The sequence below is a fragment of the Temnothorax curvispinosus genome, unplaced genomic scaffold, assembly GCF_003070985.1.
Source record: "Temnothorax curvispinosus isolate PA1 unplaced genomic scaffold, ASM307098v1 QBEX01000525.1, whole genome shotgun sequence".
In the NCBI taxonomy this organism is placed as follows: domain Eukaryota; kingdom Metazoa; phylum Arthropoda; class Insecta; order Hymenoptera; family Formicidae; genus Temnothorax; species Temnothorax curvispinosus.
Genome location: NW_020210305.1, coordinates 1,123,048 through 1,146,884, shown reverse-complemented (window position 1 = coordinate 1,146,884; position 23,837 = coordinate 1,123,048). Strand labels below are relative to the sequence as shown.

At 26.8% G+C, this 23,837-nt stretch overlaps 5 protein-coding genes across 5 annotated transcripts; all 5 read right to left on the bottom strand.

Annotated features, from left to right (window-relative positions):
• Positions 1–50: 50 nt before the first annotated feature.
• LOC112455643 lies at positions 51–3,389 on the bottom strand. The gene is made up of 5 exons (XM_025017688.1): positions 2,975–3,389; positions 1,639–1,725; positions 1,147–1,413; positions 792–950; positions 51–316 (listed from the first exon to the last, which is right to left on the bottom strand). Exons 1-5 carry the CDS (start codon positions 3,045–3,047, stop codon positions 168–170), a joined length of 735 nt encoding a protein of 244 aa, XP_024873456.1. The 5' UTR covers positions 3,048–3,389; the 3' UTR covers positions 51–167.
• Positions 3,390–3,550: 161 nt separating this feature from the next.
• Positions 3,551–6,350, bottom strand: LOC112455636. Its single transcript, XM_025017676.1, has 5 exons — positions 6,148–6,350; positions 5,549–5,635; positions 5,027–5,293; positions 4,648–4,806; positions 3,551–4,226 (listed from the first exon to the last, which is right to left on the bottom strand). The coding sequence occupies exons 1-5, from the start codon at positions 6,218–6,220 to the stop codon at positions 4,078–4,080; spliced, it is 735 nt and encodes a 244-aa protein (XP_024873444.1). The 5' UTR covers positions 6,221–6,350; the 3' UTR covers positions 3,551–4,077.
• Positions 6,351–7,352: 1,002 nt separating this feature from the next.
• LOC112455430 lies at positions 7,353–10,065 on the bottom strand. Its single transcript, XM_025017333.1, has 5 exons — positions 9,974–10,065; positions 8,957–9,043; positions 8,433–8,699; positions 7,879–8,037; positions 7,353–7,671 (listed from the first exon to the last, which is right to left on the bottom strand). Exons 1-5 carry the CDS (start codon positions 10,044–10,046, stop codon positions 7,520–7,522), a joined length of 738 nt encoding a protein of 245 aa, XP_024873101.1. The 5' UTR covers positions 10,047–10,065; the 3' UTR covers positions 7,353–7,519.
• A 4,190-nt stretch (positions 10,066–14,255) lies between these two features.
• LOC112455421 lies at positions 14,256–17,016 on the bottom strand. Its single transcript, XM_025017321.1, has 5 exons — positions 16,871–17,016; positions 15,868–15,954; positions 15,344–15,610; positions 14,785–14,943; positions 14,256–14,576 (listed from the first exon to the last, which is right to left on the bottom strand). Exons 1-5 carry the CDS (start codon positions 16,941–16,943, stop codon positions 14,425–14,427), a joined length of 738 nt encoding a protein of 245 aa, XP_024873089.1. The 5' UTR covers positions 16,944–17,016; the 3' UTR covers positions 14,256–14,424.
• Positions 17,017–17,532: 516 nt separating this feature from the next.
• Positions 17,533–20,635, bottom strand: LOC112455438. Its single transcript, XM_025017340.1, has 6 exons — positions 20,527–20,635; positions 19,565–19,651; positions 19,078–19,344; positions 18,527–18,685; positions 17,750–17,911; positions 17,533–17,687 (listed from the first exon to the last, which is right to left on the bottom strand). Exons 1-5 carry the CDS (start codon positions 20,594–20,596, stop codon positions 17,763–17,765), a joined length of 732 nt encoding a protein of 243 aa, XP_024873108.1. The 5' UTR covers positions 20,597–20,635; the 3' UTR covers positions 17,533–17,687; positions 17,750–17,762.
• Positions 20,636–23,837: the final 3,202 nt, after the last annotated feature.

The window sequence follows — 23,837 nt, the reverse complement described above, 5'->3', positions numbered from 1 at the left end:
TTTAATTTAATTATTTATTTTGCTAACAAATAATATTTAAAGAGCGAAAAAATTAAACTATAGAATCAAAGATATTTCTAACATATATTTTGCAAAACTAAATATTTTTTCAATATGTTATGAAGAACCTAGCACTCCTATGTGACGAGCAATTAAACATAAGAATTTTATGGAAACACTTTTGAAAAGAAAACTTTCGAGAAGATCTTATTAGGAAATTCAACCAGCAATGTATCTAAGAAGTCAGATATAACTGGTAACAACGGTCGATATATCGCCGGCCAATATTCGTTTACAAAAATTAGGATAAGATTATCTGAAAATAAAAATTAATTTAGTAAAAAGAAATTAATGTAAATGTTGTGTATAAATATATAAGTATATTTATATAAGTAACTATTTTTGTTTTGTGATTTTATATATGTTTATAAAGAATAGATAAAATGGTGAATGGAAAATCTTAATAGAAAATTGTTAAGATAAAAGATAAAATATAAAAAAATTTTAACTTGTAAAATAATGAACTTTTAATTTCTTTTTTCTTTCAAGTAGTCCATTTTCTCAATTATATTGATATTTTACAGTATACAATATAATTTTTGTACATATTTATATTAATTATTGTTTATCAGTATTTATTTAATTATTCTAGTTATATTTTTATCAAAATGTTAAGATTTACGTATATTCTTTTTATCAGTAAATTAGATATGTATTCATTCTGGTAATTTAATGCATACTGAGAAAAATAACAAAAATATAAGTTATATCTAAATTAGTTTAATACTTACTAAGCCCTTTATTGCTCTCGAAAAAATTATCGCCATAAATTTTAAGATTTTTAAGTGACGGGGCGAAACGAAAATGTTTTACAATCCATGTATCGTTTACTACATTTCCTGTAAAACCCCACGTTCCTCTAATATCATCTACGGTTACATTGAATGGACCTGTTATATAAATTACGGCGTTAATTCTTTCAGAATTGTCAAATAATAAAATAGTAATTATTAATTTAGGTCTAGGTCGGTCTAGGTACTCATATAGATGTGTGCAACACACACACATACACACACACACACACACACACACACACACACACACACTTTTTTAAATCATAATTTGAGAGAGAATTTATTATCATACCTTCGCCAGCAAGTCTGAATGCATTTAGAGTACCATTTATTTTCAAGGAACCTTTTAGAAATATGCTCGGTATTTGTGTGTCAATTTCCAAGCGGAAAACCTTATTAACATAATGTGTTCTTATATCAAAAAAACGAGTGTTTGCTAAACCGATACCAGTGACATTTGACACAATTATTTCTCCACGTATTTCATTAGTATTAAGTGGAATTCTACCGTATTTGAAAAATAATGGATCCAAAGATGGAAAATCAAATTCTGGAAGTCCTATTAACACGAATAAGCTAATGTTAATATCCATATTTTAAAATAATTTGATTAATTAAAAGTTTAATCCATTTTTTCATTTATTTTAAATAAAAGTTGTACAATGTATTAATCTGTGGATTAATTTTTTTATTGTTGATAATTGTAGGTAGTAATACACATATTTTATTTAGAAATATGTAAGTTAGAATAATGGATATATTTATAAATTTTTGAAATAGGTACCTTTAACAAATTGTGGCCATGCTTCCTCTAATGCGTGTTTTAAACAGGCGGAATAATCAACCAAATTCCGCTTGCAGGTGGTTACAGCTGAATAGAAGTAGAAATTGAATAACATTTTAGTAGTATTAAAAGAATAGAGAAATACATAAATTGTTTTAAGAATATATAATTTTGATATATAATTTAACATTTAACTACTTTTTTAATTTTGTGCATATTATCTGATGTTTATGTTACGAACACGAAAAGCGAATTCTTCTTCTTTAATTTACTTTTTTAATGCAATGTTGAGTGATACTAAACCGATATGAGATCTTACAATTAATTAGAAAAAATGCTATTCTCGGTCGGGTTGGAGGCCTAGTAAATTTCGTATTTTTTTTTAAACTTATTTTTGGTGAACTGCGCGCCTTTTATTTATTAATCTTAAAACACAGTTTCTTATTGGAATAATAAATCTACTTACTTAAATAATGAAGTAATACAGAAATATTATTATATTGTGCTATCAAGATCTAGTCCGATCGAAAATGGCATTTTTTCTAATTATTTTCTTTTAATTGTATTTCCATAATTCACAATACTCGCAATTCGCAAAAATAAAAGCTATCACTTGCAAATATAAATAACATTATTACTTGTCTAAAGAAATAGGGAATAAACGTTTTCTAATAACAGGAAATATCTCTTTATAATAAAGTGACTAAGGAATACAGAAGAACATTTATACAACTTTATAAAAAATTGTTTTTATTATTTTGAATTAGACAAGGCGTTTTTAAATAGATTTTTTATGCTGAAATAGATGCCGCAAGCCAATTTTCATAAATACTTATGTTATGCGAAAAACAGTAAAAGATCAAAATTTCAAGATAACGTTAACCTTTCGTATAAGAAAATTTGAAATATTGCGGAAGTCATTTTTAATGCATTAAACCTTAATTGTTTCGGAAATCTGACATAGATAGTGATGAAATTTGACTTGCGGTATTATTTTTAGCATCCAAAAGTTTATAAATAACATTTTGTCTAATTTAAAATAATTTTTGGCTATAACCTGTGATATTGTAGAAAATTTCAGGTATTATAGCAAAAATAATTAAGTACTATTATACTATATTGGATTATTTATTCATCGTTACGTTATGTGTTTCTTGTTAAAATTATATTATTTCTTGTTTTGAAGTTATCTTTATATGAACTTTATATTGATGTTGCACAATAAACTCTTTACGCATATAACATAATTTATATATATTATTAAGATTATATATATTATTAGGCACAATAATATCTTTGAAAGAATATATCAAATAATTAAAATAAAAAGACTTACGAAGCTCAGATTCTGCAGCCAATGATAACCGAAATATCGCAATGCTGAATATACTAAGCGCGTAGATTGACATGTTTCCTGTTTGGTATATACTTGCGAATAGTGCGATTGATCATGAAAACTGAGTTTTATATAACTGCAATTTTCAGGGTTTTTTATTAAGACCTCAAGTAAAGCTGATAAATAGCTTAACATCGCAGATATAATTCTTACTATTTCGATAATAACCATTCTATTATGTTGTTGTAATGCTTTTAAAAGTGTGTGTATGTGCATATGTAATTTGCTTATATAAACCATATACTAGTTATATACTAATTAATGAGAACTTTTTGTAGTTACAAATTATAGGTCTTATAATTGCTTAAACTTGAAATATCATCAAGGATGATGATGCACAAGAAAAAGAAAAAAATTGAAATTTTTCACATGTCTGTTGGTCTAATTCTTTACTATTTAATACTTTATTTTAAAGAGTTTAACTCTATTTAATTTTAATTTTTTTGTAATAGAAGAAGATGATATTAATTCAGTATGTATATATGTTGATGCAGTAAATGGGGGAAAAAATGATAATTAACTTCATTAAATTTTTATTGCACGTGGTAGTAATTTTTAATCGATGATTCATGAGACGATTTATATACAGATGTGAATGCGTCTATTGCGATTAATTACAGCACGCTGTATCGCTTACAAAACTTCGTGTACGTTACATCGCCATCTTAACTCTACTCTTCTTCTGCACGCACACGCTCCTTTTCCCCTTGCACGCGCTATTGTATCCTTATAATTTTTAATGTGTTTCTTTTTTTTGATTAAAAAAAATTACAGAAAATTTCTTGGAGATATAATATTGATTATTCTTATGAACTAATTTACAGTTTCTATAAATATAAACAAACAGGAGAAAAATAATTTTGTATTAAAATTAATATTTTAAGTTATTTATTTATTTTGTTTAGAATAATTAAAGCACAAAGTTTGAGCTGTGACTTCCAGAAAAACAGCCCATATACCTTTTATATTTAAATGCAACTGAATGTGTTTTTAATTTCATGAAAAATTTAGCATTTCACTGACATATAATAAATATATGGATTTTATGGAAATATTTTTGAGAAGGGAACTTTTGAGAAAAACTTATTGGTAAATTCAACCAACCATGGATCCGCCACGTCAGACAAGAATGGCAATACTTCTCGATATATTATCGGCCAGTATTCGTTTACAAAAGTTATGACAAGATTATCTGAAAATTGATATTTAACAATGTGTTTCAGTAAAACATAAATCAATGAAAGATTACTATTTAATTTAATTATATAGTTACATAATAATTACTTTTGTTTTATAATGTTTTATTTGTAGAAATTGACGCAATAAATAAATAAAATTATTAAGATAACAAAATATATTTTTAACTTGCAAAGTAATATACTTCTAACTTTCCTCTTCTTTTAAATCAATAATTATTGTTTCTATCTCGTTCTTATGATTCGTAACGTAATACAAAGGCATCGCAAAAAAGTTTTTGAATGCTTTTATCAAAATGATGGGATTTATATATATTTATATATATTTGGGCAGTAGATATGAGTTTTCATTAAGGTAATTTAATGCTGGAAAAATAGCAAAAAATGGAATTATATCTAAATTAGTTTAATACTTACTAAGTTCTTTGTTGTCTTCGAATAAATTATCAAAAGATACTTTAAACTTTCCAATCGACGGAGCGATACGAAAATGTTCAACAATCCATGTATCGTTTACTACGTGCCCTGTTAAATTGCATGTTCCTCTCATATCATTCGCAGTTACACTTAAGTTACCTGGTATATAAATTATAACAATGATATAAATACGGAATATTTTTGGATAAAATAATAGTAATTAAAAAAATTGCAATTATACATATTGCTTTAAAAATTGCCCAATTATAAAATTATAATAATTATTAATTTTATATTATAGATAGATTTATAATATATGCAATGTATACATATACATATAAATGACGCATCTTCGCTCATCTTGTGTAGAGTCTATTACCTTCATTAACAATTCTGAATACATTTAGAGTACCATTTATTTTCACGGCAGCTTCTAAGAATATTCTTGGTACTTGTGCGTCGATTTCCAAACCAAATATGTCATCAAGAAAATGCGTTCTTACATCAGAAAAACGAGTCTTCGATAAACCAATGCCAGAGAGATTTGAACTAATTACTTCAGCATGTATATCGTTAGAATTAAATATAATTTTACCGTATTTGTAAAATAATGGATCCAAAGGTGGAAAATCAAACTCTGGCAATCCTGGGATCAACGTTAATAAATTAATATTAATGTCCATATTAAAGTATTTTGAACGAATATTTTAATTAATAAAGTAGAATCTTCCTTTTTTAGACAATTTCTGGATTTATTATTGTTTATTGTTAACGTTGATTATATATAATTTTATAAATTCATTTATAACTTCATTATAATGTAAGTAATAAATGCATATATTTTATTTGAAAGATATATAAATCAGAGTAATGAAAATTTATAATTTTTTAAAAAGAATACCTGCAACAAATTGTGGCCATGCTTTCTCTAAAACGCGTTTTAAACAGGCAGAGTAGTCATTTGAATTCCGCTTGCATGTGGTTACAGCTGAGTAGAAATAGAAATAGAATGAAATAAAGTAGTGGTAAAAATATAGAAATATATAAATTATTATATTAACAAGAACATTTTTCTAATATAATAAATAATGTTATTTATATATGCTTCATACAATGCGTTGATTTCAGCGATTCATAAAAATATAAATCACTTATAAATATAAATAAGAGGGTTACTTGCTTAGAAAAACACGAAATAAATGAAGAGGAAGCAACTTTTTATAATAGAATGAACGAACACAGAAGAACAATTATTACAGAAATCTTTAGGTAATTCAGCGAAAATAATCAGAACGATTGTACTGTTCTATATTAAACTATCATTTCATTTGTTGTATATTTATTAAAAATATCTTATAATTTTTTATTTAAAATTAGCTTTATGTCAATTTAATACTGATTTTGCATAGTAAACTATTTATGCATATAATACAATTAATATTATATATTGAGATTTGGTAAAAAGAATATATTTCAAAAAATTCTTTTAAAAAATCTTACGAAGCTTAAATCCTGTATCTGAGGATAATCCATATACCACAATGCTCAAAACACTAAGCACATAGAACAACATATTCTTTGTTTAGTATGCCTGCGAATAACTCGATGGAATATAGAGGCTGAGTTTTATATAATTTTAGCACTTTAGCACTAAGGTCTTTTGTTAAGAATGACGCAAACACATGTTCTTTTCCACGAGAGAACATTAGTCGGATCGGACGAAAACTCGTTCGGTCCGCGCAGGTCACGCCCAGAAAACTCTCCCTTCCACACCGCCGTACTGCTTGAGATGTATAGCTTACCAGTGCCAGCGCGAGCAAGTGATACTAAGCCTCCTCCCAAAACATCACCAGAAATTAAATATTAAAATGTCATCTTTTTTAAAGAAAACAGACAAGGCCAGGTTTATAATAATGAATAAAAATTATTAATTTTTTTGTAGTATATCAAAGGCTGTAGTTTTAAAGTTTAAAGTATTTTTTGTTTGATACGCATATTAAATAGTAAATATAACTAGTTTAAATCAGCTTAAATACACTATTTGATACGCGTGTCAAACAATCAATGTAGACTAGACTAGCACAATAGTCCCAGGACCGAGTGTGTCATATTTACGTATACCTACGGCACTGAGAAGTGCTCAATGCTCTTCCTATTTTGTCGCTCTCCCCACGCGTCTATGCGCGGAGGATTAATGTTCTCTCGTAGAATAGAGTATAGACATATGAGAAATAAAAAAGATTTTCTTGGAGACATCTTTATTGTTTTTATAATCTTTTATTGTTTTTATAATCAAAGAACATATAGTATTTTCTTATAATGCTTTTAGAAGTGTGTGCATATACGATATAATTTACATGTATACGTCATTTTTTTTCGTCACAAATAAACTATTTAGAAAATAGTTTTTAATAAATATTCTACTATAGCAAGGAAAAACTTGAAACTTAGTATGCAGAATGATATTAACATGAAGAACCTTAAAAAGTGTGGATAAATATGTTTTCGATGCTATATCTATATTGTTTGTGAATACGTGTAAGTAATCCTTATTTGATGATTTATAAAAAATGATAAACTTTTCTATTATATATATTTTTACTATTCTTCTTTAAATGTATCCTAAAGATATAATGTTGATTATTCTTATTGGTTACTTATGGTACCTAGGAATTAAAAAAACGGGAAAAAATAATAAATTAAAATTAATATTTTAGGTTGTTTATTAATTTTGCTCACAAGGAGTAGTTAGAAAACAAAAATTAAGTTAGGTATAGAATCTCAGAGAAATAGCTTACATATATATTACGTTTAAAATAAATGTGTTTTTAATTTTATAAGGAATTTGCACTTAGTGTAATAAATATGAGTTTTATGGGAATAATTCTGAGAAGGAAACTTTGGAGAAGAATTTATTGGCAATGGTTTTAACCAACCATGGGTCCCATATATCGGCCATTACTGGTAATAAGATTCGATACATCGGCGGCCAGTACTCGTTTACGAGATTTACGGCAAGATCATCTGAAAATAAAAATAAACATAGTATTATATTACAGAAAAAAGACATCAATGTAAGATTATAATATAAACGTAATGTTACATATATAATTACTCTTATTTTCTGATTTATATTTGTAAAAATAGACATAAAATTAATAAAAATATTTCATAAAAGATAATAAAATACAACTTGAGTTTATAAAATAACTAAATTAATTTAATACTTACTAATTTCTTTACTTTGTTCTGCCAAAACGTCAAAATATATTTTGAAGCTTCCAACCGTCGGAAGGTAACGAAAATGTTCTACAATCCATGTATCGTTTATTACAGGTCCTATGAAAATCCACGTTCCTCTGATATCTGCCATGGTTATGTTAAAGTGACCTGTTACAAAAGTAAATTACTATAATGATAAAAGTATGCAATATTTTTCGACAAACTAATAATAATTTATAAAAATTTTGGCTTATCTTATTAAAAATGGTTACATTAAACAATAATTATTAATTTTATGCTAAGGATAGATTTATACATATGTGTAATATATATTTGTATTGTATATTTTTGTATATTTTTTAATTTACGAAACTATTATTTATGATAAGTAGCTAATAATGAGATCGTAACAAGACAGATTTTGTTGATCTGTCATAAAGAGAAACGCGCATGGTTTGATACAAGTATATGATTAATCTTTGAACCTTATAAATGGAGATTCACCTAACAAAATAAATAATGTTTTTTTGCTTATGCAAATTATGTGAAATTTAATATCGCACCATTTCCAAGAACTCTGAATACATTTACAGCACCATCCATTTTTGCAGCACCTTTTGCAAACACCTTTGGTACTTGCGTATCGAGTTCTAAATGAAAGACATCATCAAGGAAATACGTTCTTATATCAAAAAAACGAGTCTTTGTTAAACCGATAGCAGTGATATTTGATGCAGTTAATTCTCCATGTAGCTCGTTTGCAGTCAATGAAAGTTTTCCATGTTCGTAAAATACTGGATCCAAAGATGGAAAATCATATTCTGGAAGTCCTATTAAGATAAACATAAGCTATTATTATCCATATTTTAAAATAATTTGATTAAAGAAATTCTTACTTTATTTACTTGTTCTTTTAATTTAAATAAAATTTAAATATTCGATAAATCTAACAATAAGTAAATTAGTTTATTCTTAATGTTGACTATTTCTTAACATTACAGTAATATAATTGTATAATGGTGCATATAATTTATTTACAAAATAAATAAATTAAAATAATAAAAATTTACAAATTTTTAGAATGTACCTTGAATAAATCGTGGCCATGCTTCTTCTAAAGCACGTTTTAAACAGGCAGAATAATCAGCTGAATTCCGCTTGCAAGTAGTTACAGCTGAGAATTAAAAGTAAAATAAAATGAAATAGTAGTAAAAATATATAAAAAGGCAGCAATTGTTTAATTAATAATAAAACATAATTGAAAATATGATTTACAATGCTCTCGACTCATGTGCACGTAAAAACCACCATTCGCAAATGTATAATTAGTACACAGAAAAAAAGGAATATTTTTGATTTGAAAATATCTTTAGTTGAAATGAGATTATATTGCGTTAAACGAAGAAATTTTCTTGAATGAAGTCAATATATAGTTCAACCAAGAAAAAAATGTTGAAATAAAAAGTTGAAATTTTTATAAAAAGATGTAGATTGTTTCGTATATACGCAAGATTACTACAATCTTCTTATAAGAATTTCTACATTTTATTTTGACTTTTTATTTAAACATTTTTTTTCTTGGTTGAACTATGTAATGAATGCGTTTATTCAAGCAAGTTTTCTTCGTTTAACGCAATATGATTTCATTTCAAGATTATATATTCTTGCGTATATATGAGTATAAACAATGTTGATTTGACACTTCTTTTTTTCTGTGTAGATATTTAGAAGAATACTTAGAAAAAATATGAAATATAAGCGTCTAATAAGGGGTAGCAACTCTTTACAATAGATTAAACGAATACAGAAGAGTTATTTGTTTTAGGAGTCTTTATATTTTTCAGTGAAATTGGTCACGATGATCTGTTCTGTAAAATATGCTAATACTATAATTAATATTACTAATATATATTTTTTTATTTGCATATTTGTTATCTTAAAAATATATCATATATTTCTTAAAATCATTTTTATGTCAGAACTTAACATTAATTTTGTAGAGTAAATTTTTTATTTATATAATTTAAACGATCGATACACTAACATTAGACCCGAATAATATTATTAAAAAGAAGATAACAAAGAAGTTTTAAAGAAGACTTACGAAGCGTAAATTCTGCAGTTGTTGAAAATCCAAATGCTACAACGCTGAATACACTAACTGCATAGAATAACATGTTCTTAGTTTAATGTTCTTGCGAATAGTTTGATTGATTATGAACGTTTAGTCTTATATCATTTCTGTTCTCGAGGCCTTTTAAGCAACATAATAAAATTGAACGACGTTAATGTATATATATATATATATACATTAATAGAAAAAAAGTTAACACTTTGGCTACAGTTGACACAACGCTGTATCACTTTATATACTGCTTATATACTACTTATATACTACTTGTCACAGCACGCAAATAGATGATATCAAAAGCGTGATCATATAAAACATCATTTAAAAAAAATTATTTAAAAAAATATGACATTACCAATAATAATGTGTTTATACCAGCTCGCAAATGATAATTTGCTGTTGCAGAAAAGAAAGTTGCATTTTGTTTTTATTTTGTCACCGCAGTATTTAAAAAATGATAGTATTTGGTAACTGTAGTAAACTATAGTCAACTGTACTGATCGTCCGTAATAATGCTGTTGAACATTTAATAAAATGTAGATTAAAATAATTGAAGATAATTTTCTTACTTACGGTATTTAGAAGAATACTAGAAAACAGAAGAGAAATAATCTTGCGTTGAAATTAATACTTTAAGTAATTTTTTTATTTTGCGTACAAACAATAGTTAAAATATAAAGACTAAACTATACAATTTCAGGAACATATCTGACATATCTACGTTTATAAAGCTGAATATATGTTTTCATTTTTTTGAAGAATTTGGCTTTTTACTGATATATATAATTATATATATATATATATATATATATCTTTCTCTTTTTTTTCTCTCTCTCTTTCTCTCTCCCTCCCTCCCTCCCTCTCTCTCTCTCTCTCCCCCCTCCTCTCTCTCTCTCTCTCTCTCTCTCTCCCTCCCTCTCTCTCTCTCCCTCTCTCTTTCTCCCTCTCTCTCTCCCCTCTCTCTCTCTCCCTTTCTCTCTCCCTTTCCCTCTCCCTCTCCTTCTCCCTCTCCTTCTCCCTCTCCTTTTCTTTCTCCCTCTTCCTCTTTCTCTCCCTCTCCTTCTTCCTCTTCCTCTCCCTCTCATGAAGAATTGAATTATTTTACACACATATTTTAACAAAATTTTGACATCATTTTTTTTTGTGTAAATTATTTCTTGGGAATTTTTCTTTCCATTTATCCAAATTTTTAATGATAATTTTATTTATATAAAAATCGAATAAGTTGTTTCTCTCGTTTTAACTGCAGGTTATTGCAAGAAAACTCCAATAACTTTTCTTATCACTCGCGACAGTCACGAAAGCTACGAATTGAAGTAACTGTTTACATATAATATGTGAAATAAACAACTTATCCTACATAAAAAAACAAAATTGTTATCGAAAAATAATACACATCGTGGCAATTAAACCCATCCTCGAAAAATTAATCAAATTTTTGAAAGATTGGTAACAAAAAACTAATACAGTTTATAACACTTTCCGAGAAATTCTACCTCTGTTTTATATACAATTCTTTAAGATTCGATGAATTATTTCCCGAAAAATTCAAAAAATTTCTGATAACAATTTCCAAAAAGATCGGTAACGAAAAATTATACACTTTATATTGCTCCCTGGAAAATTCTATCCCTGTTTTATATATAATTCTTTGAGATTCTGTCAATTATTTCGTGTAAGAATTGAAAAAATTAGAAAAACCGGTTTCCAGAAGATCGGTAATGAAAAACTATACACTCTATAGCACTCTCCGGAAAATTCTATCCTTATTTTATATGGTTCTAATACAAATTCGGTCCAATAATTTTTAAGTTAAAAACGTTCAAACATACACCACACTTGTAAGAATAAAAAAAATAAAAAAAATGGGTTTCCAGAAAATAGACAACGAAAAACTATACACTCTGTAGCACTTGCCGGAAAATTCTATTTTTATTTTATATGGTTTTAATATAAAAATTCGGTCTAATAGTTTTTAAGTTAATAACGTTTTTTTTTTATTTTTTTAATTCTTATGGGTGGTGTATGTTTGAACGTTTTTAACTTAAAAACTATTGGACCGAATTTGTATTAGAAACATATAAAATAGGGGTAAAATTTTCTGGGGAGTGCTATAGAGTGTATAGTTTTTCGTTATCTATTTTTTGAAAACCGATTTTTTAAATTCTTTTATTCGTAAAAATTAAAAAAATTAAAAAAATTGGTTTTCATAAAATCGGTAACGAGAAAATACACACTCTGTAGCACTCCCCGGAAAATTTTAGCCTTATTTCACGTACTTGTAGTAAGAATTCGGTCCGATACTTTTCAAGTTATTAACGTTCAAACATACCCGTAGATATAGATATAGATGTAGAGTATATAGAGAGTATATATATATATAAATTTTATGGAAATATTTCTGAGAATGGGACTTTTGAGAATATCTTATTAGGAAAGTCAATCAGCCAAGCGTCATATATATCAGTCATTATTGATAATGATATTCGATATAAAGTTGACCCAGTATTTGTTTATAAAATTTACGACAAAATCATCTGAAAATAAAAATTGACATACATATTATAAGAATTGTTGTAGGAAGAAATAAATCAACATAAAAGAAAGCAATATGAATATATTAATTATAGTTACATAAATAATTACTTTTGTTTTGTGATCTTATATTTGCAAAAATAGGCAAAAAATGTTAAATATATTAAGATAAAATAAAATAAAATATGATTACAACTTATAAAGTAATCTTATACTTTTAACTATCCTTTTTTTTAAACTATGATTGACTTTATCCCGTTATTATTATTTGTAATATAATATCAAGGTATCTCCAAATTCTCTTAAAAGTGTAACATTTCAAAATGGTACATTCTACAATTAATTATACTGCAGATATTTCAATTTAATATTGTGTATCTCAATAATTCTAATAATAATTTTAACTCTGTATGAATATCTTATTGTACACGAATTATAGATTATCTACTAATTTGTAATTAATTATTCTAGGCAAATTTTATTGAAATTACTCTATTTATATCATATATGTTTAAATAATAAATTATGCATCTTTGTCTTACAATTCGACGTTTACTAGAAACAGTAGCAATAGAATAAAATTATATTCAAATTAATTTAATACTTACTAAATTCTTTGCCACCGAATCTCAAAGAATTGTATATGAAGTTGGAGTAGAATTTCTCGGGGATTGTTTATAATTTCCTGGGATAAAGTTTATAATTTTTTGTTACCGGTCTTTTTGGATACCGGTTACGAAATTTTTCTATTTTCTTGGGAAATAACAAGTAGTTCGCGGTCAAACAGACATACAGACGTCAGATACTTATATATATAGATATGGGTATAAAGAACTAAAAAATGTAATAGAATTAGAAAAATTGCTAATAGTAAAGGGGTTTCCGATTTCTGTTAAAAAAAAATGTACGTGATTGCTCCAATTTCAGCAAACTTTGAGATATCAAGCTGAATTTTTTTATGGATAATTTTTATGGATAGTTTTTCATTACCGATTTTTTGGAAACCAGTTTGGAAATTATTCAAATTTCAAGAAATAATGAGTATTAATTGACCGATTTTCTTGAAACCAGTGCCAAAGTTTTTTTAATTTTTAGAGGATAAGTTTAATTTTTTATTAATGAATAATTTTTTATTAATGGATCGATTTTTTTGAAACCGGTACAAAATTTTTTCTAATTTTTTGTTGATGATTTTGATGAAACTGGTATCAAAAGATTACTAATTTTTATGGGAATGGTTACTATGGAGTTAAAAATTAGAGGTTTCATGGGGTTCTGTTGGTGCTCTTAATTAATGGATGAGTTTGGGGAGAAGAGAATAGATTTTGAGCCCGTGCAAAGCACGGGCGAAAAATCTAGTATGATATAATTTACACATATACGTCATTTTTTTGTCACAGGTAAACTATTTAGAAAATAATTTTTAATAAATATTTTACTATACCAAGGAAAAACTCGAAACTTAATTTGCAGAATGATATTAATATGAAGAATCTTAAAACGTGTGTATAAATATGTTTTCGATGCTATATCTGTATTGTTAGTGAATACGTGTAAGTAATCCTTATTTGATGATTTATAAAAAATAATGATAAACTTTCCTATATATATTTTTACTAATTTTTGTTAAATGTATCCTAAAGATATAATGTTGATTATTCTTATTGGTTACCTATGGTACCTAGGAATTAAAGAAACGGGAAAAAATAATAAATTGAAATTAATATTTTAGGTTGTTTATTAATTTTGCTCACAAGGAATAGTTAGAAAACAAAAATTAAGTTATAGAATCTCAGAGAAATAGCTCACATATACATTACTTTTAAAATAGATGTGTTTTTAATTTTAAAAGGAATTTGCACTTACAATTAGTATAATAAATATGAGTTTTATGGGAATAATTCTGAGAAGGAAACTTTGGAGAAGAATTTATTGGCAATGTTTTTAACCAACCATGGGTCCCAAAAATCAGCCATTATTGGTAATGCGATTCGATATAACGGCGGCCAGTACTCGTTTACGAAACTTACGACAAGATCATCTGAAAATAAAAATGAACATATAGTATTATATTACAGAAAAAAGACATTAATATAAGATTATAATATAAACGTAATGTTACATATATAATTACTCTTATTTCCTGATTTATATTTGTAAAAATAGACATAAAATTAATAAAAATATTTCATAAAAGATAATAAAATACGACTTGAGCTTAAAAATAACTAAATTAATGTAATACTTACTAAGTTCTTTACTTTGTTCTGCCAAAAGGTCAAAATATATTTTCAAGCTTCCAACCGTTGGAAGGAAAAGAAAATGTTCTACAATCCATGTATCGTTTACTACATGTCCTATGAAAGTCCACGTTCCTCTAATATCTGTCGCGGTTACGTTAAAGTGACCTGTTACAAAAGTAAATTACTGTGATGATAAAAGTATGCAATATTTTTCGACAAACTAATAATGATTTATAAAAATTTTGGCTTATTTTATGAAAATGGCTACATTAAACAATAATTATTAATTTTATGCTAAGGATAGATTTATACATATGTGCAATATACATATACATTTGTATGGTATATTTTTGTATATTTTTTAATTAACGAAACTATTATTTATAATAAATAGCTAATAATGAGATCGTAACAAAACAGATTTTGTTGATCTGTCATAAAGAGAAACGCGCATGGTTTGATACGCGTATATGATTAATCTTTGATCTTTATAAATAGAGATACATTCAACAAAATAAATAATATTTCTTTGCTTATGCAGATTATGTGAAATTTAATATCGTACCATTGCCAAGAATTCTGAATACATTCACAGCACCATCCATTTTCACAGCACCTTTTCCAAACACCTTTGGTACTTGCGTATCAAGTTCTAAACGAAAGACATCATCAAGAAAATGCGTTCTTACATCAAAAAAACGAGTCTTTGCTAAACCGATAGCAGTGATATTTGATCCAGTTACTTCTCCATGTAGCTCGTTTGCAGTTAAAAAAATTTTTCCATGTTTGATCAATACTGGATCCAAAGATGGAAAATCATATTCTGGAAGTCCTATTAAGATAAACATAAGCTATTATTATCCATATTTTAAAATAATTTGATTAAAGAAATTTTTACTCTTTTTACTTGTTCCTTTAATTTAAATAAAATTTAAATATTTGATAAATCTAACAATAAGTAAATTAGTTTATTCTTAATGTTTACTATTTCTTAACATTACAGTAATATAATTGTTTAATAATGCATATAATTTATTTACAAAATAAATAAATTATAATAATAAAAATTTACAAATTTTTAGAATGTACCTTGAATAAATCGTGGCCATGCTTCCTCTAAAGCGCGTTTTAAACAGGCAGAATAATCAGCTGAATTCCGCTTGCAAGTAGTTACAGCTGAGAATTAAAAGTAAAAGAAAATGAAATAGTAGTAAAAATATATAAAAAGGCAGTATGTGTTTTAATAATAAAACATAATTGAAAATATGATTTACAATGCTCTTGACTCATGTGCACGTAAAAACCATCATTCGCAAATATGTAGTTAGTACACAGAAAAAAAGGAATATTTTTGATTTGAAAATATCTTTAGTTGAAATGAGATTATATTGCGTTAAACGAAGAAATTTTCTTGAATGAAGTCATTATATAGTTCAACCAAGAAAAAAATGTTGAAATAAAAAGTTGAAATTCTTATAAAAAGTTGTAGATTGTTTCATATATACGCAAGATTATGACAATCTTCTTATAAGAATTTTAACATTTTATTTTAACTTTTTATTTAAACATTTTTTTTTGGTTGAACTATATAATGAATGAGTTCATTCGAGCATGTTTTCTTTGTTTATTGCAGTATAATCTTATTTCAAGATTATATATTCTTGCGTATATATGAGTATAAACAATGTTGATTTGACACTTCTTTTTTTCTGTGTAGATATTTAGAAAGAAATACATGAAATATAAGCGTCTAATAAGGGGTAGCAACTCTTTACAATAGATTAAACGAATACAGAAGAGTTATTTGTTTTAGGAGTCTTTATATTTTTCAGTGAAATTGGTCACAATGATCTGTTCTGTAGAATATGCTAATACTAATTAAAATATTATTAATATATATTTTTTTATTTGCATATTTGTTATCTTAAAAATATATCATATATTTCTTAAAATCATTTTTATGTCAGAACTTAACATTAATTTTGTACAGTAAATTTTTTATTTATATAATTTAAACGATCGATACACTAACATTAGACCCGAATAATATTATTAAAAAGAAGATAACAAAGAAGTTTTAAAGAAGACTTACGAAGCGTAAATTCTGCAGTTGCTGAAAATCCAAATGCTACAACGCTGAATACACTAACTGCGTAGAATAACATGTTCTTAGTTTAATGTTCTTGCGAATAGTTCGATTGATTATGAACGTTTAGTCTTATATCATTTCTGTTCTCGAGGCCTTTTAAGCAACATAATAAAATTGAACGACGTTAATGTATATATACATATATATATATATATATATACGTTAATAGAAAAAAAGTTAACACTTTGGCTACAGTTGACACAACGCTGTACCACTTTATATATTGCTTATATACTACTTATATACTACTTGTCACGGCACGCAAATGGATGATATCAAAAGCGTGATCATATAAAACATCATCTAAAAAAATTATTTAAAAAAATATGACATTACCAATAATAATGTGTTTATACCAGCTCACAAATGATAATTTACTGTGGCAGAAAAGATAGTTGCATTTTGTTTTTATTTCGTCATTGCAGTATTAAAAAAATGATAGTATTTGATAACTGTAGTAAATGGTAGTCAATTGTACTGATCGTCCGTAATAATGCTGTTGAACATTTAATAAAATGTAGATTAAAATAATTGAAGATAATTTTCTTACTTACGGTATTTAGAAGAATGCAAGAAAATAGAAGAGAAATAATCTTGCGTTGAAATTAATACCTTAAGTTATTTTTTTTATTTTGCTTACAAACAATAGTTAAAATATAAAGACTAAACTACACAATTTTAGAAACATATTTGACATATCTACGTTTATAAAGCTGAATATATGTTTTCATTCTTTTGAAGAATTTGACTTTTTACTGATGTATATAATTGTATATATAATATATATTATATATATATATATATATATATATATATATATATATATATATAAATTTTATGGAAATATTTCTGAGAATGGGACTTTTGAGAATATCTTATTGGGAAAGTCAATCAGCCAAGCGTCATATATATCAGTCATTATTGGTAATGATATTCGATATAAAGTTGGCCAGTATTCGTTTACAAAATTTACGACAAAGTCATCTGAAAATAAAAATTGACATACATATTATAAGAATTATTGTAGGAAGAAATAAATCAACATAAGAGAAAGCAATATAAATATATTGATTATAGTTACATAAATAATTACTTTTGTTTTATGATTTTATATTTGCAAAAATAGGCAAAAAATGTTAAATATATTAAGGTAAAATAGAATAAAATATGATTACAACTTATAAAGTATAAAGTAATCTTATGCTTTTAATTATCCTCTTTTTTAAAACTATGATTGACTTTATCTCGTTATTATTATTTGTAATATAATATCAAGGTATCCCAAAATTCTCTTAAAAGTGTAACATTTCAAAATGGTAAATTCAACAATTGATTAAACTGCAGATATTTCAATTTAATATTGTGTATCACAATAATTCTAATAATTATTTTTAACTTTGTGTAAATATCTTCTTGTACACGAATTACAGATTATCTACTAATTTGTAATTAATTATTCTAGGCAAACTTTATTGAAATGACTAGATTTATATCATATATGTTTAAATAATAAATTATGCATCTCTGTCTGTAAATTCGACGTGTACTAGAAAAAGTAGCAATAGAATAAAATTATATTCAAATTAATTTAATACTTACTAAACTCTTTGCCTTGTTCTAACATATTGTCGAAATACATTTTAAACTTTCCAATTGACGGAGCCACACGAAAATGTTCTACAATCCATGTGTCATTCACTACATGTCCTGTTAAATCCCATGTTCCTTTGATATCATTTAGAGTTTCATTATAATAACCTGTTACATAAATTATGTTATACAGTTATATATATTTAAAGTTTGTTAATTATGGAATATTTTTCATCAAATTGAAATAATTTAAAAAACATAACTATTTCTTTAATAATGGCTGACTTATAAAGCAGAAATAATTAATATTATATTAAAATTAGATTTATGTGCTATATATGTGTATATATTTTTTATATGTATACACTAAATTTTTGAAATTATTATAATTATTTTAATTGACTAATAATGTGATTGTAACAAAACAGATTTTAGTAGAGGGAATTTACAGTTTGATATATACAAATATAATTAATCTTTGATTATAGTAAATGAGTATATTGGATAAAATATATGACTTATTTTTGCTCTTGCGAGCTGAATAGATTTTATTATCCTACCTTTACTAATAATTTTAAACATATTTATAGTGCCATTTACTTCCACGAAACCATCTGTGAACAACCACGGTATTTCCGTGTCAATTTCCAAACGAAAGACGTCATCAAGAAAATGCGTTCTCACGCCAAGAAAACGAATTTTCGATAAACCAATAGTAGTGAGATTTGATACAGTTAATTCCCCACGTATCTCGCCTAAATTAATTACAGCTGTAGCATGTTCGATAATTAATGGATCCAAAGTCGGAAAGTCAAATTCTGGAAGTCCTACGAATATGAACAAGCTAATATTAATATCCATCTTTTAAAGTAATTTGATTTAAAAAAAAACTTTAAATTTTTTTACTCTTAGTGCAATTTTAAATAATTTATGAATTTAAGGAAGTTTATTGATACTGCAACATTGATTAATTATATATGAACATTCCTAACATCGCAGTAATTCTGTGTAGTACACATAATAAAAACTTGAAAATTTTGGAAATACCTTTAACAATTCGTGGCCATGCTTCTTCTATAGAGTGTTTTAAACACGCGGAAAAATCAGCTGAATCCCGTTTGCAGGTGGTTACAGCTAAATAGGATTAAAAATAAAATTAATGGAGTTGTAGTAAAAATATAAAAATGTGGCAGTTATTTAAATAATAACATATAGTGTAAAATATAATACACAGGAGATGATTATTTTTATGCCAAATACATATATTATCAGATATTTATGTAAACACGATAAAACAATTTTTTTATTCTTTTTTTTTCTACGGCAAATGAAACCAGATCTACATCTATCGTAACGCTTTAATCGTGGTCGTAAGCAAAGAAGCTGTCGTAAACCTATGCCAATATATCTATAAACACACTTTTCTTCGCACGTCGAGAAGGCTGACAGATTAGGTTATGTAATGCCAGACAAGCGTCGTAATTGTAAGAGTTCAAGTTAAATCAACTCATACGATGAGCTTACGATAGTTGTTACAATCGTTTACGGCGAACATTATGATAGATGTAGTTCGGGCTTAATATTACGTACATAATTCACGATATTCAAAAATAGGAACTATTACTCGCAAGTATAAATAAAAATATTATTTGTTTAAGAAAACATGTAAAAAAGCAAAATAAATTTTTAATACGACAAAGTAATTCTCTTTAGAATGAAATGATTTATGAATACAGAAAAGCAATTATTATAAAAGTCTTCAAGTATTTCAGCGAAACTGATCACGACGTACAACAATTCAATGTTAGAATATCCCTTCACGTGTATATGCATTGCCTAAAAAAATATGTTTTTTATTTGAAATTGTCTTTATGTCAGTTCCATATTGATTTTGTAAGTATAATAAATTCTTTATGTGATTAAATAATACCTGTCAGGTGCGGATACACAATAAAAATACACAATAAATCATTAAAAAAGATATAACAAAAAATTCTTAAAGGACTTACGAAGCATAGATTCTGCAGCTGAGAATCCAAATGTCGTGACACTGAATATACTAAGAGCGTAGAGTAACATGTTCTTTGTTTAGTTTTCTAGCGAATAGTCCGATTGACTATGAATGCGGAACCTTATATAACTTTCCTAAGCCGCGTAATAAAATTGAATGCTAATATGCATAGATATATGAACGATAAAGTAGCTAAAGTCAAAGAGAATTAAATGTGTATTACGTCTACTATTAAATAATGTTTTTATAGCTTTTCTAAAAGAATGCATATATCACTTGTATACATATACATCATATTATTGGATACGTATATGTAACTTATTTAGAAACTTATTTAGAGATTGATTCTGAACAAATGTGCTATTATACTTCTTGAGAGAGATCGAATACAGTGTAGTTTACATAATAATATTTACGTGAAGAATCTTAAGATGCTTATGTAAATATGTAGATATGAGTATATCATTAGCATATAGAGAAAAATAATCTTTCAATGACTAACTTTGCCTGTTTTACACGGCAAATATTATACAATAGAATATTTGCTAATTGATTTTTCTGTTATAAAAAAATAGAATAAAGTTTTCTATATAATTATCTACAAATTATTATTATTTTATAGAAGAAAAGTCTTAAATTTCAAAAAACGGAAAAAAATCTGAAATAATCGATCAAGATACTCGCACATTCCAGAGACTGTGATACATTTTTTCTTCTGTCATTTATTTATTTATAAATAACTTCTGTTTGATTTCATCTTCATGCAGTTTTATATCGATTTTGTACAATAAATTCTTTTTAAGAATATATTCATTGACACAAAATTTAGTACATGACATAATATTATTTAAATATATAAAAAATGTTCTTGAAGCGTTTGTTCTTCCGCTGCGCATAATGCAAAAATCGCAACGCTGAATGTAATAAGTAGGTACTATATCATCTTCTAATGTAATTTTACAAATACCTCGAGGAATTGTAAACACTGTCGTCAATAGAATAAAAAGTCAGTATGCCTCATATAAGACGCAAAAAAGTCAGTATCTCAGCAGTTAAGTTATTATTCACTATTTTAATGATGTCATGATTCACATTTTATTTCCATAATCCTTTATAAAATGACTGCGCAATACATACATTTCTTGTTCTATATAAATATGTATGCCAATCGAACAAAGAAAGAAATTTGCTATTAATTGTTTAACATGAAAAATAAATAATCGTTACATATAAATAACCATTACAGTTTGTTTAAACGACGTCAATGAAAATGCTAGCAAAATGCATAAGAGGAACAAAAAAGAGATCAAGAGGATTGACCACTTTGTTCTTCTTACATAATATGTAAAGTACATGAAAATGAGATGTTAATATTGACCTTAGATGCTCTAAGTTTTTGCTGCAAGTCGATCTTTAGGTAACAACGAAAGAAATTGATGTAACATAATAACGAGAAGTCTTTTCAGCGCTTTCTAGCTTTTTATTTTTAGATCTTTGTTCGATTGTTTTATTCTTATAGATAATTGCATATCTAAGAATAAAGCAAGTAAGAGAAGATATTGAAATTAATAATTTAAATGATATGTTTATTTATTTTGCGTACGCAGAGACACGGAAGCAAAGTTTTAAATGAAGTTTATCAGTTTATTCACAGGAGAGATACATATCCCGCCCACTCTATTAAGCTTCCATTATCACAATAATAAATGTAGGTTTAATAGTTGCTGAAAATTGAGTGTAGATATTTAAAGTGTATTTAGATTTAATTTTTAAATAATTTGGTTTTTAAATTTTGTAGAATAAAAAATGCATAATGCGCCATACGTAAAATCGTATGAAAGACTGCCTTTGTCAGAGCTGAAAGAAAATGTCGCAGCGAAAACTGGGGAGGGGGGAGGGACTGTCTGGTCACCTAAGAATATGATATTATTGAGAATAATAAATCCTTGAGGATGAGCCGGAATTAATTGCAGGACCGATTGCAAGCAATTTACGACACTGATTGCAGCCGAGATGAGAGAACCATCTTGGGAAAATCTTTCGGACGACGGAAGAGAAGGAAAACGGTACCGCTATCTTTTTCTCTCGTACCTCGTCTCTTCTCTTCTTTGAAGCGCGGATTTGAATCTACGTTTTACGGCGCAATTAATTCCCCAAGGAGAGTTGCATTTCTTGCTCCGTCGAGGCAAGGAAAGGGATTTGCGAACGGCAAGGTTTCCGGAATCCCATAGGAACTTGGCAACCGAACAGAGACGGGGCGAGGAAGAGAAAGAAATCAGGAGAGAGGGATAGAGTCACGGGATTGCAAAGAGAAAAGGCCAACGAGGAGATGGCAAACCGTTTCTATAAGGGCTAGGGGATACACGATGTCTCCACAACGGTATTATCGACGACCGCTAAACGCCACGCTTTATCCCTGTAGAGTCCTGCAAAGTCAATGATTTAAAATCGTCTCCCGGTGTCGACAGGATTCATTTTTCTGGGATTGGTGAGAAGTAATAAATGCATAAACGATGAGTTTCTTAGCGGCTGAAAAATATCTAGAGAGGCGCGTTTTATCATTTATGTGAAGACAAATAATATGTGAACTTTCATCGTTTGCATAGAATTATTAGAAATAGTTGAAAATAAATGCTTGTATATGTATTATTACATTATTGAATATAATTTATATTAGTAAAAAATAATTTGTAAAGATGCCAAATTACACAAAAGTTGCTAATATAATTAGCAACTAGTAGGGGAAAGATTACATTTTCTTTGCTGAGATGCAGAGTAAAAACATACTCAGGAATATTATTTCAGAAATAATACAAGAGCTTTAAGAGCTGACCACTTAGTAGATTATTTTGTACTCCACGCAATACCTACACAGCAATCAAATAAACTACCTCAAATCTTACTTAATTTTGCTTAGTATTGCTCGATATAATATTAATTTGATGATAATTATATACAAAATGAATTTGCATTACAAAGTTAGAATCCGTGTCATAAAACTTTTCGTAAAACTAAATTTTTTAAGTAAAATATCAGTATAGCAACACATGTTTCTTACTATATTGTGTTACTTAATTTTTTCTTTTTTGTTTAAAATATATTGATAATTTTCTTCGTAATTCCGACGACCGCATAGTAAATGAAGTTACGGAATTTCACGAGAAACTAAATGCAAAGAATTCCCTCAAGATACGATTTATTTGTCGGATTTTCCTACCGGGAAACGAAAAACACACGACTATAGCGAGAGTACGGTCTCATAATTTAGACTACTTTCCGTATGCGGAATTGAGCGTGTCGAAGGGATTG

Coding starts and splice junctions, on each gene's coding strand:
- LOC112455643 (XM_025017688.1), bottom strand. CDS start 3,047: ATGTCAATCTACGCGCTTAGTATATTCAGCATTGCGATATTTCGGTTA. Junction 1,414..1,638: donor ATGGCCACAATTTGTTAAAG/GTACCTATTTCA, acceptor TCGTGTTAATAG/GACTTCCAGAATTTGATTTT. Junction 317..791: donor CGAGAGCAATAAAGGGCTTA/GTAAGTATTAAA, acceptor TTTTATTTTCAG/ATAATCTTATCCTAATTTTT.
- LOC112455636 (XM_025017676.1), bottom strand. CDS start 6,220: ATGTTGTTCTATGTGCTTAGTGTTTTGAGCATTGTGGTATATGGATTA. Junction 5,294..5,548: donor ATGGCCACAATTTGTTGCAG/GTATTCTTTTTA, acceptor CGTTGATCCCAG/GATTGCCAGAGTTTGATTTT. Junction 4,227..4,647: donor CGAAGACAACAAAGAACTTA/GTAAGTATTAAA, acceptor ATCAATTTTCAG/ATAATCTTGTCATAACTTTT.
- LOC112455430 (XM_025017333.1), bottom strand. CDS start 10,046: ATGTTATTCTATGCAGTTAGTGTATTCAGCGTTGTAGCATTTGGATTT. Junction 8,700..8,956: donor ATGGCCACGATTTATTCAAG/GTACATTCTAAA, acceptor TTATCTTAATAG/GACTTCCAGAATATGATTTT. Junction 7,672..7,878: donor AGAACAAAGTAAAGAAATTA/GTAAGTATTAAA, acceptor TTTTATTTTCAG/ATGATCTTGCCGTAAATCTC.
- LOC112455421 (XM_025017321.1), bottom strand. CDS start 16,943: ATGTTATTCTACGCAGTTAGTGTATTCAGCGTTGTAGCATTTGGATTT. Junction 15,955..16,870: donor AACTGCAGAATTTACGCTTC/GTAAGTCTTCTT, acceptor TTTAATTCTCAG/CTGTAACTACTTGCAAGCGG. Junction 14,944..15,343: donor ATTCAGAATTCTTGGCAATG/GTACGATATTAA, acceptor CTTTTGTAACAG/GTCACTTTAACGTAACCGCG.
- LOC112455438 (XM_025017340.1), bottom strand. CDS start 20,596: ATGTTACTCTACGCTCTTAGTATATTCAGTGTCACGACATTTGGATTC. Junction 19,652..20,526: donor AGCTGCAGAATCTATGCTTC/GTAAGTCCTTTA, acceptor AATCCTATTTAG/CTGTAACCACCTGCAAACGG. Junction 17,912..18,526: donor AGAACAAGGCAAAGAGTTTA/GTAAGTATTAAA, acceptor TTTTATTTTCAG/ATGACTTTGTCGTAAATTTT.